Raw genomic sequence first — 15,416 nt, forward strand, 5'->3', positions numbered from 1 at the left:
TCAGGGGACATGCCCTGGGGCTCACACTTGAGCACCAAGAACAAGACGAAGTTTCTGCCCCAAAGCCACCATGATTGGCCGAGCTTGCAATCCCAGAGTGACTGGCTGCGTTCTAGGCGGCAGAAGGTCTCATGCGTGTTTATGGATTTTTCTAGCAGCATTGTGTTGGGAGACCTAAAATTGGCATCTAAGTTTCAGAAAGAAAGTCCAGGCAGACCCTCATTCAGGCTACTGGCCCCGTATGTGAACCAAATAGGAATAACTTCCACCTCAAGTCCCAGTTTGTATTATTCTATGAAAAATATCTTCTACTCCAACTATATTTACGTAAAACTCCAACTGGGAAACAGCAGAGTCTTAGGCATTTATAGATGTAATAAGTTTCCTTTGCTGCCCTTCCTAAATCCATCCAAGGTTGATGGTAGGGTTAAGACGTGATAAACATCAAACACACAGTGCTACTTACTCTTCTATTTCCTTTCTTTGGTTCTCTATTCTCATGTGGCCATTCCGAATTCCTACAAATGTGAACCCATACCTGTCAAAAACAACAAAAAGACCTTTGTGTATCTCTTAAGAACAATTAATTTTCCCTTGCCCTGGGGTTCTGCATACTTGGTTTACTGTTTTTTCTCTCTTATGTGGAACAAAATCTCAGTCTATAACTAGACTTGCCTTTAATGGCTAAGAGGGTAGCAAAGAGGAAGTGGAAGCCTAGTCACGACTTGTGATCAAGAGGCAATTTGTAATTCCAATTCTGTAGCAAACATATTGGGTGACCTTTTAACCACTTAATCATCTCAGGCCTCAAGGGTAGAACAGGACTGTCAGTAACAAAATGACGTCAAAATTGCTGAGAGCACTTCAGAAATAACATGTGTTGTGCAAAAAGTGGCCACGGTTATATAATTTGCAAAATCCGATATGAACATTTGGACTTCTGGTTGGCATGCATAAATAGTCATGCAAGTTACATCTATGCATTGCCGTTTCCTTTTTGGTCTTAATTGGTTAGGTTTGGGGAATTTTTCACAAACTTTCAGATAAAGCAGTTCGGCCTTTTATTAAAGAATATTTATAAGATAAGGTTATTGAAGCAAACAGAGAAAAAGCAACCCTGGTTCTCCAGTGTTTTCACTTTCTCAGAAGTAAAAGTGCATATTTTTTTTAACTCTTCAAAAATGCTAATGTATTTCTCTATAATGTATCTCGGGGTTGATAAAACAGCCTTATTGAGGTATGACTGACATGCCAAGAACTAAACATATTTCATGTGTGCAATTTGAGAAGCCTGGACACATGCAAACAGCCATGAGGTCACTGCCACAAGCAAGGGAAGAGACATATCCCACACCTCTCAAAGCTTCTCTGTGTCCCACTGGTGTTCTGTTTGCGGTACAGAACTTGCTTACCATAAGATCTACCCTCTTAACAAATTTCGAAGGGCAAAAAAGTGTGTTGTTAACTACCGCTACAACGCTGTACAGATCTCTTCAATTTATTCACATAGCATAACAGAAATGCTTACTTTTTAGCTCCTTTCACCAAAGCAATTTCATCTGGTGAAGAGGACATGTAAGTTAATTTGGCTGATTCTGTAGGTCCATCAACAGCATCATTTGTTTTAATTTCTACAGTATGACATAAACACAAGGCACGCAGAAAGAGCTCTTCTCGGTTCTGTTGAACAGTAACAGAAAAATGACTCAATTATTTTCCCTTTGATCACTTGGTAGTCAGCGAACAGAGAAAAGGTATTAATGTGAGAAAATGTTATAACCTCCAGCAAGCTGAGTAGCAGAAAGTTCTAAATCCCTAGTACTCAAATGAGCTATATATCCTCCCTTGTACCTACCGGCAACCCTGGTTCTCAGCTAACATACCCTAGGGGCTGTGTTAACTCATTCAGGCTACTGTAGTGCCACCTAATACTAAATCAGTGAATTCTTTATGGTCTAAAAGAGTTCATTCAGGATCTAATTCAGAATCTGGCAATGGCTCAGGTGCAGGGAGACTTGGGTTCATTTAACGTTCAGACACTCCTGGGATTCGAGTGATCTGAAAAGACTTCGTTCTTGGAGCAGCACATTATTTTCAAAGACAAAGCATAAAGAATTATGATCATACGGACAGGCCAGTGAAATTTTTACCCAAAAGCCATTTCTCCCAATCTTCCCTATCTATACATTCTACTTATTTGCAATTTCCAGAGGTGTTAGTGAAACCAGAAAGTAGAAGTCAAAAGAATGAGTAGTCATTCTCAAGTCTATGTCATGCATCTGGATTCTTCATTTCTACTACATGAAGTTAACACATGCACACATAGATTGATTTTTCAAAGTAAAATGGTAATTCAGAAAATGCCACCTTATCTGCTTTGTCAAAATATGTTAAGGGTCCATCAGTTTCAGAGAGTCCATCAGCCTCCTGAGCTACTCCTTTATACTTGTGCCCATCTATGCAGCACTCAATGAATTCCATGCTATTTTCCGTGAGTGTTCCGGTCTTGTCCGTAAATATATAATCCACCTAAAAACAAGGACACAAACATAGGCAGATTTATCTCCTTCAGTGAGATTCATTTTTCATTCAGCTGTAAGGCAGGGCTCTTTTCTTACCCACAGCAAAGCACTCTTTCTCAGACTTCTCATCACATGTCAGGTAATTACAAGAGCAATCTTATGAAAGGAGTGGGAAATGAACAAGTATTTTATTTTTATTTTTTATTTTTTAATTTTTATTTATTTATTTATGATAGTCACAGAGAGAGAGAGAGAGAGAGAGAGAGAGAGAGAGAGAGAGGCAGAGACACAGGCAGAGGGAGAAGCAGGCTCCATGCAGGGAACCCGACGTGGGACCCGATCCCGGGTCTCCAGGATGGCGCCCTGGGCCAAAGGCAGGCGCCAAACTGCTGCACCACCCAGGGATCTCTTTTTTTAATTTTTAAAAAAGATTTTAATTTTAGGTAAACTCCACACCACATGTAGGGTTCAGACTTGGCCCCAAACTCGAGAGTTGCATGCTCTGCCGACTGAGCCAGCCAGGTTCCCCTAGTTTTTTAAAAAGGCACTGAAATAGTAATAACACACGTCCAAGGTAGACACATTCAAATACAGAAGATTAAGAGAAAAGAAAAATGTGGCTATTTTATCAAACTAAGAAACTTTCAATTTATTACTTACCTGTTTTGACGTAGAGGTTCTAAAATAAACCTTAATTTTCCAAGTGGGAAATAAGAATATACCGACTACTTATTACATATATACACACAATATTTTGGTTTTTTTTGCAGGGAAGAACATTTGATTTTCCATAATTGATTTTATTCTAAATTTTTATTTATTTATTCATAAGAGACACAGAAAGAGAGAGAGAGGGAGGCAGAGACACAGGCAGAGGGAGAAGCAGGCTCCATGCAGGGAGCCCAACGTGGGACTCGATCCCAGGTCCCCAGGATCACGCCCTGGGCTGAAGGCGGCGCTAAACCGCTGAGCCACCCGGGCTGCCCACACACACAATATTTGACAGGAATTTAAATTAAATGGGATATAACAAAACTTTTCCTTGAAAAGTAAAATTTCCTATGAATACACTGGATTGAAGTAAAATGTACTGTTATATAATGCAGACAGAACCCCAGAATACAAAAATAATAATCAGGGAAAATAATGTTATCAGTTACTTAATTAGGAGGCAGATTAAGTCTATAATGTTCAAAAACATAATTGAAGTTTCTTTCCATATACTATGTATATTCTTAGATACTCCTGAAAAAAGTTCCCAAGTTAAAAAACACCCAGAGTTTATAACAACAGGTTAAAGTATAATATAAGCAAAAGAGTATAATATGAGCATACTTTCATAAATAATGGAAAAAATAAGCTATGAAATAAATTCTCCATGCAAAATAAACCATTTTGAGCATTTCCATTTTATCTCAGTTTTTATCTCTTCTATTTATAACATCTGGCTTTTGGAAACCCACAATTTTATCTTCCTTTTTGGCAATTTATGCTTAAATAGTTAAAATTATGGGCTGACAGGAACAAGCATAAGCACAAGATTAAGGTTTTCATTATGTAAGGGAGAAAGAGATGAACTCCAGCAGTACTTGCTTTCTAATTATTTTTCAAAGCTTTTCACGGTAGCAGCACTGGCACAAATATAGCATTTCAATCTTCCTTTTTTTGCTCTGTTAGCCAGCCAAGTTTGAATTCTCTCTTTAAATTAATCCAAGTGGTATTATTCCTGTATCATCTAGATTTTTCCAGTTAAAATAAAACTCTGTGGGGCTGTTTTCCTGATCAAAATTATTTACCTTCATTCTCCCCTGAAGGTGGTCCTGGATTACTACACCTCCTACACTTGGAGGAGCATTTCCCTATCTAGAAATCTTTTATAAATGTCAAAGGTGGTGGTTTAAAAATATACACAGTGCAACTGTTTCCCTATATATAACATTTTGTGCAGTATGGATCTGCATACAATAAATTTTACAGGTACAGGCCACCAAACTATACCCTAGCACAGTAATTATCAAATCATAGCGTGCATCACACTCACTTGGAGCACTTGCTAAAAACTCCAATCTCTGGCCTCTATTCCCCAGTTTCTGATTCAGCAGCTCTGGGGCGGGGCTAGGTAATGTGCATTTCTAATAAGTGCCCTATATTTGACAGAAGGAGGAAGGAGAAGGTCAGCTGTTACTAAAGAGTATTCTTATATTTGAAGGAGGAGGGCTAAAGAGTGAGAGGCTGCTGCTTGCCTAACTCTCAACAGGCTAGTGGGTTTTGAGCCTACTGGAAAGACTCTTTCTCTATTAGCAAACTCAAACCCATCATTTCATGGATGCAAAGCCTAAAGTGAGACAGCTATTCTAGGGTAAAAAGAGCCCTGAACTAAAGGTTCATGAATGCATGGAAATGCCTATTTTGTAGGTCAAAATTTTTCATATCGTTCAACCTAATAGAACATGTGGGTTGGTGTCTTGGCTTCACCACCTACTAACTCTGTTACCTTGAAAAATTCTCATCTCTGTAAACTTTAAATATTAACCTTAATTGACCAGGCCTGCTGCACAAGGCTGTAAAGTCTGGAAAATAAAGCACAATAATAAATGTTTATAAACAACAAGGTATCATATAGACGCGGACTGTCATTGCTGTTGATATGACCAAAATCACACAGTAGTGGACTCTTTCCATCATTTCACATGCCCTACTTTTCTGATCAATTATGATCACATTGCCATAGTTAGGCACAACATGTGCGTTCCTTAACTGAATGGTGATCAACTTGAGGGTTTCTTATTTATTCTCATTTACTCTGTAGTAATAATCTCATTCTTAATAACATATTCTTCATATACAGGTTAAGTTCAATACATAACAGCTGGACTGAATTCCTAGAATCAGAGTGTATACCCAGACACACCATTAGGCATAGCTGAAAGACTTGAAGGGGATACAAGCAGGAGGCTACACCAAAATAGCCTCAAGATGAGCTGAAACCATTTAGTTGCCTAAAAGACTGATGCTTGATCATCAAGGACTCCATTCTTTTCCAACTGAACTGAGCAGTCTACTTCTTTTTTTTTAAGATAGACTGATTGATTGAGAGAGAGACAGACAGACAGACAGAACGAATGGGAGGGGCAGAGGGAGAGGGAGAATCTCAAGCAGACTTCATGCTAGGCACAGAGCCCAACATGGGTCTCGATCTCACAACCTGAGCCAAAACCAAGAGTCAGTTGCTCAACTGACTGCTCAGGCACTCCCACTTCTTTTTTGTTTCTCAAGTCAAACACTGTCCTTACAAAGCTTTATGTTTTTTAAATATCAGCATGGGTCATTTTTTTTGTAAGTACGTTCCACGCCCAGCACGGAGCCCACATGGGGCCCAAACCCATGACCTTGAGATGAAGACCTGAGCCAAGACCAAGGGTCGGATGCTCAAAACTGACTGAGACATCCAGGCACCACTCAGTGTGGGTCATTTTACAAGACATTAAGCAAGTATCTGCAATGGTATTGATGGGAACTAACTGACACTACTTTTTGTAACATAAAAAGTCCTACGGATCTGAAATTATGACTCATCAAGGAGGAAAACTGGTTACACTTAATTTTGTGTGTACTGGTCCATTGAATGCTAAACGGCCTAGGAAACTATTTGAAGACTTCTTTGCATTTTCATTCAGGTAGTTTCCTCACATATAAGCTGATAATGAAGGCAAGTTGTTTTTATACCATATAAACTAAAGTGGTGGTCTGGCTATTAAGTAAGCGATTTGACTAAATGACAATCACACCCAGCAAGGCAGGTTTTGGTAAGGGAAAGAAGTGGCGGCTGAAATGAAAACTGTAGTTTCTTTTCACTGATCAAATTTACCAGATCATTACCCAAGACACTACTTTACTTTGTGCAGTGTGAATACAGCCTGGATGATAGAAACAAGATTACATTCCTATAGGTGACATGGAATTTGCCGAGGTGGGGACCTGAAAGACAAAAGCATCTCATTTAGTGGCACCTGGCCCGGATATCCCGCCTGTCTCTACTGAGCATTAGGAGCCACATGCAGAATGACGGCCATTCTATCTGCAGTGTCCTGGGGCTATTGCCACGTTCATCCCTTGGTAGGTGAATCCAAGAGCCAAGCATTGGATCTAAGAATAGGCAAGATTTCCTCAACTAAATCACCTGGGAAAGTTCACCAGAGGGGGCTTGTAACTCAGTTTTTGTTTTCATGCAACAATGTCGCAGATGGCTATTTTTATTGGGACTCAAGTCCTTCTATTCAGACAGTTCTGTTCCTGGATAAAAACCTCTGGTTTCAAAAGGGTAAGTAAGGTGAGCTGCGGCAGCTGAAGTCACCTTCAAAAGAATCTTCTGGGAACAATATCTAAGGGAAAAAGCATTTGTTCATTCATGTCTTATTCTATCCTCAGTGACTCAGTATCTCTGTGGGATGCAGATTCCACAGTCTGGGATGCTGGAGTCCTGCAGTCAGGTCTCCACAAAATGATATCTGGAGTGTCCTTTCACCCTTGTAACTGTACTTGTTAAGATGGTGCCTGGGTCCAGGCAAGACTGGGTAAAGAACAGAAGGAGTGAGGGCAGTGGGGCAGGGGGCTACATTCAGGAAGACAGTTGTGAGGCGTAGATGCAACTCGGCACCATTTCAGACAAGTGTGAGGCCCTGGTCCAGCCGCACAGTTCCATTCACTGCATTTGCATCTCCCAGTCATAGAAATGACATTTCCACAGCCTTGACATTCTAAATACCATGAGAATTAAAGGAGAGCCAAGAAATTCCCTCAGCTTGTGAAGATCATTACACGACACACAGTAAATTCAGACAAAGGGAGAAACTTTCTCAATACCGGTAAGTCATCATGTGAAGAATTACAGCAAGACTGCACTGCACTGCAAAACAAACGCACCTGGGTTAGAAATGAGGCCACAGCCGGGCTGCACTGGTATTATGAAGCAAAAAAGCATTTTCAGGAGTACATGCCCTCACACTGTGCCTTCGTTTAGATTCCTGCCCTCGAATAAACAACCCTGCTTTTACTAGGAACGTCTCCTGTCTGATCAGAAATGTACCAAGAAAATGTCAATAGGACAACTCTGGTCAAATTTGTTTATGGAACAAAATGCACTTATAAAATAGTTTTATTTATTACCCCATCACCTAGCACCAAATGGTAACAGATGGTGATGGAGACTAATAACTATATGTATGTGTTCCAAAGCAATAACCTATAATCTGGGCAGCCTGGGTGGCTCAGTGGTTTAGCGCCACCTTCGTTCGGCCCAGGGCCTGATCCTGGAGGCCTGGGATCGAGTCCCATGGCGGGCTCCCTGCATGGAGTCTGCTTCTCCCTCTGCCTGTGTCTCTGCCTCTCTCTCTCTCTCTCTCTCTCTCTCTCTCTCTTTCTGTGTTTCATGAATAAGTGAATAAAAGCTTTAAAAAAAAAAACAACTATAATCTAACTACATCGCCAGGTGAGTTTTAAAGAAAATTTCTGTAACATTTAATTGAATATATATCGGGATACTCCTCAAAAATGTCAGCAAAATAATTAATGTTTCAGCTATGAGAACATTGCTTGTCTTCATTACACGCCTGCATAAAGGAATATTTGAATCACATTTTTTTTTTAGATTTTTTCCATTTCTTTGACAGAGTGAGCAAGAGCATAAGCTGGGGGAGAGGCAGAGGCAGAGGGAGAAGCAAGCTTCACGCTGAGCAGGGAGCCCGACGTGTGGCTCAATCCCAGGACCCAAGCCAAAGGCTAGCACTTAACTGACTGACCCACCCAGGCACCCCTGAATCCCATTTCCAAATGTGAAATTTTCACATAAATTGGTAATCCAGAGTACAAGAAGAGATACTTTCATTATATTAACTTAAGTAAAAATGCATTCTAACCTGACCAAGTTCTTCATTAAGGTCTGATGTGTTAACCAGGGCTCCTTCACGAATTTCTTCATCATAAAAGTCCTTATCCCATGAAATGAAGAAGGAGCCCAAGAATTTCTGCATTTCTACTGTGACATACATGGATACAGGAATAATAAAGTTGAACAGAACCATAAACGACAGGAAGTCAGTGAACATTTTCAAAACCTGAAACAAAAGAAATAGTTCATGCTGATTAGATGCACAGTTCTATCAAACAAGAACAAAATAAAGAATTAACTTTTTTAATTTCAATGCCAAAAGCACTGCTGTTGCTACAAAGAAAACTTCCTAATGATATTATACCGTTGGCCAAAATTCTTATCACAGTACATGAAAAGAACATTTAAAAATACCCTCAATTTTATCATTATTCTTCAGTAAAGTACCTTCTGACTTAACACGTTTTCACTTCCTTAAATTCTCTGCCCTCTCCCAATATGAATGTAGGATCAAAGTTTCTATGTAGGCACCTGAACATATTTTTTATGTTCCTATCATGATGTATCACAAGCTCATATACAGTCATGTGTCAGTGATTCTTGCTCAGTTGTTTAAAACTCTTAACTAAAGAGCTAAAAATAAGCACAGGTGCCTAAAGTAAAAGAAAAAAAATACTATAAAACTTCTTATGTATCTAATAGCTTAGGGCTACCATACAACCAAGAGAAAACCAGGAAGTTAGCAAAAGGTATCATTATCAGAGCAACATTTCAATTAAGGGTGGCCTTGGTCACAAAATGCTAGTTAAAATTTTTAACAAGAGTTAAAAGTTTCGGCATAAAACGGATTACCTTCAAAGTTTCCCGCTCTTTTTGAGTCTTTTGATTATACCACGGTTCATCATTATAGGGAGTACTTTGCCAAACATACTTTAGAGTAGTGCATACTGCAGCTTTGGTCAGTAAGATAAATAAATACACGATCAGGAAGGCATTAATGGATCTGAAAAATAGGATATTGTGGATTTAAAAGCTATACAATTATTTAAAATATCAACCACGTATAAATTAAACTGTTCAGTTTCCTCAAGCTTCTCCTGTCTACAATGTGTAACCACAGCACAAGCCTGTATGTATGAACCTCAGTTATCACTGCAGAAGCATTATTCTCAGGTGGTGAAATAGAAAAGCTAGCCCTGACTTGTTTGTTGGTCACCAATGCTCCCCAAAGTGCAGGGGCTGACTAGCTTCACACACTTTCTTTTAAAATAATAAGGCTCCCAAAAAGCGACTGGAAACACACATGCATACACAGTACCTACACCTCAACCCTTACAGAAAGAGTAGGTTGTTTCCATTTCCCGAAATCCTAAGGGTTTGCAGTAGAGGGTGGGGGAGCAAATGTGAAATCCTCAAATCTAGTATGGATTCTTTGAATCTGAAAGGCTGTCACTGACACATGGATATCCATGGTAACAACACAGTGAGGTCCATGCCATAGCAATTGGCTAGATCTAGCAGGAGACTATTATCTATGTTGTTGAACTTCCTTACACACAGCCACCAGAGGAACCCAAACCATTATCCAGCAGCAAAAGGGAATAAATTTATATTTCAACTAAACTTTGCCCCTGAATAGCGACACAAGCTTAGGTAAGTCACTTATCTCGGAGACCATTTCTTCATCTGTGAAGCAGACAGGCTAATACGAATTACTCTGCGGAGCTGCTCAGAGGATTAAACCAAACCAGACATACAAATCACTGAGCACAATTCTGGAACATAAAAAGTGCTCAGTGTGGTAGCTGCTATTATAATTGATGTTGTTTTTTGTGCTGGCTGTTATTCGGAATTACTAAAAAGTAACTATTTCACAGTTCAATCCCTACTAAAAAAATTGTGGTGCATGCTAACTTTTCAACAGCAGAACGTTTCTGAGATTTCCCTTGGTAGTTCAGAGCCATTTTGGTTTCCATCCCAGTGTAAACAGCAACTCCTAAGGAATAAAAGAATACAATGAAAACTAGGTTACAAGTCTGACTGCCAACCACCTCCCCAGCAAGTTGGATCTATTCATTTTTTCCATCTATAGAAGTAGGTATTCTAAACCTTAGTCTAGTCACCAGGTGACTAGACTTATCATTTATAAGATCATTTTAATTCTACATACTATATTTGTCATACTTAAAGTAAGCTTGTTTACCATCTTATAAATGCCTACCACCTAAAAATAGGCTTAGACTGAGTGGCAGTTATCTGCAATGTCCAATTTTTAACATGCACTATTTATGCACAGGCTTTACAAAGCATATTTCTGATAAATAAATCTTAAAAATGGTTCACCATATATCTTCTTTGTATTTTTTAGTGTAGCTCCTTTCAACAAGAGATTTTCAGGTCCCAAAGACCTAAATAAAAAAATGAACACAGCTTATCCAAACAGCCCAATAAATACAGCATCATCAACTCTGGGGATCTATTTTGCCCTAACACATCTATCTCCCAGGGGTTCAGAATGTATCTTTCCACTTCTATCCTATGCTTCCTCCACAGGATGAGCTGAAAGAGCTTTCCCTCTGAATCGACTTGAGGGTACAGCACAGATGGAAAGCAGAGCACGGGAGCAGCCAGCAACACACAGAGGTAACGAGGTGCACACAGAGAGAAAAGGATTCTGAGTCCCAGAGAGTGAGAAACAGGAAGAAAAGGTGACAAATAAAAGACTGGGAAAGCAACCGTCAAGGTGGGAAAGCCACACTGACATATTTAGAGAGAGTAAACCCATCTTTTGGGCAGTCATTGGGCATCTGGCATTTAAATTCCTTTTGAGCATGGCTATAAAGGGCAAGTGGGAAAATCGAGGTAATTAACTGGATGATAGAAGAGGGAAGAAAACATCCCTTTTTATATAAATTGCTTTATTATAAATGATTAGCTTTTCATTTTACTTCAGTCTAGGTAATTCTCTCAGCTTTCACTCTACCACCTTAGCCCTCAATTACTCTCCATTAGCCACCGTTCTCCAGGTATGCTTCCAGTAGAGTCTGTCACTGTACAACCAGGACCAAAGAGCACAGAGCCCAGAACAGATCTGGGAGCATGAGCCCAAGTGCCTGGAGCGCTGTGATTCTGGAAACCCTCAGCATCACTTCCATCCACACTCAGAGGCCCTATCAATCCCAAGGTTAGTTACTTAAGACTCACTACTGGGATACCGGCTAGTTATCTGATAGTTAATCCAGGTTTATTAACCTTTACATCCCTTTCTATAAAGAACAGTACTGGGGTATTTAATGGGCTTTAAAGGGACATATACCCGCCTCCTCCAGGAAAGGGCAGATTGAAGGAACAACAAACTAACCTGGCATCGGCCTCCAGACTATTACTATAGATACTGATTCGCCCAACAAACCTGCAAAACAGAACATAATGGCAAATGTGTCTTCCTTATCAAGGTAAAATCTATATGCCACAAAAATGGGAATGAATCAAAATACAAATCATATCAAAGATTTAAGACCGAATGAACTACAAAAAGCCATTATGTTTCTGAAGGGGGGAGGAGAGTTATGCTGAAGAGGCATGACATTTTCATATGATTTTTAAAATAATATTATGGATTATAAGAAATAAAAATTTTCAATCGATTTTTAAACTCTAGTGGGCATTGTGCATGCACACAACATCACTGTTCATGTATATGTTATATAAATAATTAACCTCTATTTTAGATTCATATGAAGAAAGGTTTCTGGTGCTAAAACACTACTTTCAAAACCCTTAGGTTCAGTGGTTCTTTCACTTGTATATGCATCAGACTTGCTGGAGTGCTTATTAAACTGGGGGTTTCTGAGCCCCATCCCCAAGCTTATGGTTCAAGTGAGAATTTGCATTTCCAACAAGTTCCCAGTGGATGCTGCTGTTGACCCAAAATCACCCTTTGAGAACCACCGCATTAGTCTTAGAAAGCAAACATTTGATTGCCATTTTGGAAATTTCCAGCCTGTGTCTTTCAGCTGGTCTCAATACTGAGCTTGATCTGATCACTTAATATGGCTGGGCACATGATAATCTGTGTTTCTCAAAAATGCGGCAAAAAGGCCTAACTTTCCTTAACAAGAGAGTTGTGAGTATTTTATAATTTGCATTATCATTGTTTTTCAGAAAAGCTGAACCATTATTATTAGATACATTAAGTATGATGATCTGCTCATTTAATCACCACATAATCTCCATTGTGCCAGTACTGTGGTAGGTGCTGGAGACACATTAGTAAGCCAGAAAGATATATTCCTTCCACTAAAGGCAAACAGGTTAACAGGCAAGTACAGTGTCACCATGAGGGTGGTAGAAGTACAGGTATTCTGAAGACACGAAGCAAGGGCACTCAATCTAGTCCAGAGAAATCAGGAATAACCTTCCTTGCCCTAAAACTCCCCTTTGAAAAATGTAGGAGTTGCCATATAAACATGCAAAAATGTATATTAGGCTCTAACATGGGCAGAATTAGTCACTCCTTTTTCTGTGATTCCATGGGCCTTTTATTCTATTAGCCTAGCTCTAATAAATATTTTAACTGCCTTGCAAACTCTGAGCTCCTTGAAGGCAGGAACAGCTGTTTTATGGTCCCACTTCCTACTATCAAGGTGGATACAGAAGGAAGAAAAGAGGAATGATGGGAAGCAGGGAAGGCATTGTTCTCATAGTAGGAACAAACACTTTGTTTTTCCACTACTGTGCGTTGGTGTTAAGCCACATCCAACCATTTGGTCTCCCGTTATGACCAACAGTATTCATTAACAAGATGCCTGGCATGGGTAATTGATGCCATCTGTAACAGGGCATAGAATGAGATTAATTGGCCCACGCGGGGATAAAACTTGTTACTCTACCCTCATTAACAGCATGCTCTAATCAACCAAACTAACCAGTCTTAAAAATCAAATGCCAAATTTTTGACAACCCACAATGACTGTTAATCAGCAAATCTACTCCAGAAAGCCTAAGTATAGTAAAATAGAGGAAATTACATAATTTCATGGCTCCCTCACTTAACTGTTTACTGTAGACAAAAAACCAGCCTATTTGCAATACTCAGTTCATCATGATCATCATAAAAAAGGATAGTGCATGGCCCCCATATCCCCTTCCTCTCTCTCATATCCTCATCCTCATGTGGGATGATACAGTGGTTTATTTTTGTCTTAATGAACTCTGATTAATGCATGAATCTGATAGATCAGCCTTATGGGATAACAACCTTAAAATTTGATAGATGGTTATGTTTACAAATAACAAAAATAAAAGAAAAATCATAAGTAAGGTGTCTGGACCTACAATGATTTATCTTAGGCTGGTAGTGAACAAGGCTGATTTGATTCATTTCCCCGCCAGAAGGGAAGAACAGCTCATAAAAACACGAATGAAGGAGGGCTGCTAAGTGGTGGGTGTTTCTTTGCAATACTGGTGGCAAGGAGAAGCAGAGTCAACAGACTATTAGACAGCTGTAAAACGAAACCAGGTGATTCTTACTTGTAGAGGTCAGGTTGAGGCTGCTCACATTCAATTGCTGCTCGGAGGGTATCAATGGATTCGGCTGTATGTAGTGCAATGGTATCACGTACTGCATAATGTGTCTAGATGAAAGCAGAAGAAAAAGCAAAAACAAGAAAAAGTGATTCTTTTCATAATTGTACACCCACCTTATTCCAGGAACACAGTATGTTTTGGTAAGAGGCTCTGGCAGCATAATACAAATATTGATGCACATTTCCCACTAACTAAATTTTACGGTATTATTATTCCTCAAATATATTACAAATAATTAGAAAGATAACCCTGCTGCAAAGGGATTCAAAGATAATGAAAAAACTAAAAGCTTTTCCTGATAGTGACAGCAGAGAGAATTCCATTTGTAGCATGCATATCCTTAACTGAAAACCCAATGAAAAATTTAATCCATTTACTTTTTCTTCTATTTATAGAACTGAGACCTATTATTTTGTTCACCATAGACTATGGTGATATCAATGTAAACATATGAATTGAGCATTAGTAACCCTCTGTGTCATAAGAAGCCTAACATTTTGCCAATAGGAAGAAAAAATTCATTAGTTTCATTACACAAATAGCATAATTAGTGATCTTAAAAATGATCAAAAAATGATCTAAAAAAATCCTCAAAGACGTTACATTTCATATGAAGAACAGTGATAGGATGTGTCTTGCTTTAGTCAGAAAGAATACTAGAGTATACCATGCACTTGATTTACTCGGAACTCAAGGCAGGTTCCAATAAACCCATTTATAAATTATCAAAAGAGGGCTAACACAGACTCCAAGACTGTACCACTTACGCAGAAGGGAAAGATGTTGCATGCTCTTTTGGGAATATTACGGAACTGCCTGAGCTATATTTAAAACTATCCCCTGATTCTGAAGACCTATGTACTTTTAGTGGATTTGATCAGATCAACTTAACTGAAAAAAGAAATCACTTAAAGGCTTTCTTCCTTTAAACAACTTTTCTTCCTTATTAGGGAATCTTTAGGTAGATTTCTTGATTTTTATCTTGACATTTCCTCAAATTTAACTTTGTTTTTGAACAGTTTAAGTGCACTAGTTCATCACCATGCCCTTGAAGTACAGAATTAGTCATCCAACAGGCATTTCAGTTCCTGTTTCACATACTGATTCCTGGTTCTCGACTCCAGATGGAATTAACAAGCAGAGAAAAGCCCTCAAGGATACACATAGAGGTGAGCACATTAGTGCCCTTCCTTAAAGACTGCATATAGAGGATGCATCTCCATGCCCTGTGGAGCTCTGGACAAGGGCCAAGAACTAACTGCTAGAAAGTACCACGGAAGTAAGTTATCCTCCAATATGAGCAAACTCACTTTAGCTCATTTATAATTCTTCCCAGTTGCAATGAAACAAACATTTGCCAAATAAAACCCTAAGGTTTTTTTTTTTTAAAAAAAGCAATCAAACTACTCCAAGGTAGA

The 15,416-nt window shown here is 39.1% G+C and overlaps 1 protein-coding gene across 8 annotated transcripts in view; it reads right to left on the bottom strand.

The window, feature by feature from the left end:
* The window catches only part of ATP11C (ATPase phospholipid transporting 11C), a 193,282-nt gene that overhangs the window by 56,550 nt on the left and 121,316 nt on the right, over nt 1-15,416 (bottom strand). For all 8 annotated transcript variants that reach the window (XR_005386465.1, XM_038588448.1, XM_038588445.1 and 5 more), the window contains 9 exons: nt 13,942-14,045; nt 11,771-11,821; nt 10,753-10,817; nt 10,324-10,405; nt 9,262-9,412; nt 8,438-8,635; nt 2,368-2,529; nt 1,529-1,680; nt 467-538 (listed from right to left, as the gene is read on the bottom strand). Coding sequence is in view for 7 of the 8 variants with exons in the window: in XM_038588448.1 (XP_038444376.1) it covers nt 467-538; nt 1,529-1,680; nt 2,368-2,529; nt 8,438-8,635; nt 9,262-9,412; nt 10,324-10,405; nt 10,753-10,817; nt 11,771-11,821; nt 13,942-14,045 (1,037 nt within the window). In the remaining variant the exon portion in view is untranslated. The remainder of the gene's footprint in view (nt 1-466; nt 539-1,528; nt 1,681-2,367; nt 2,530-8,437; nt 8,636-9,261; nt 9,413-10,323; nt 10,406-10,752; nt 10,818-11,770; nt 11,822-13,941; nt 14,046-15,416) is intronic.

The sequence above is a fragment of the Canis lupus genome, chromosome X, assembly GCF_011100685.1.
Source record: "Canis lupus familiaris isolate Mischka breed German Shepherd chromosome X, alternate assembly UU_Cfam_GSD_1.0, whole genome shotgun sequence".
NCBI classification, from domain to species: Eukaryota; Metazoa; Chordata; class Mammalia; order Carnivora; family Canidae; genus Canis; species Canis lupus.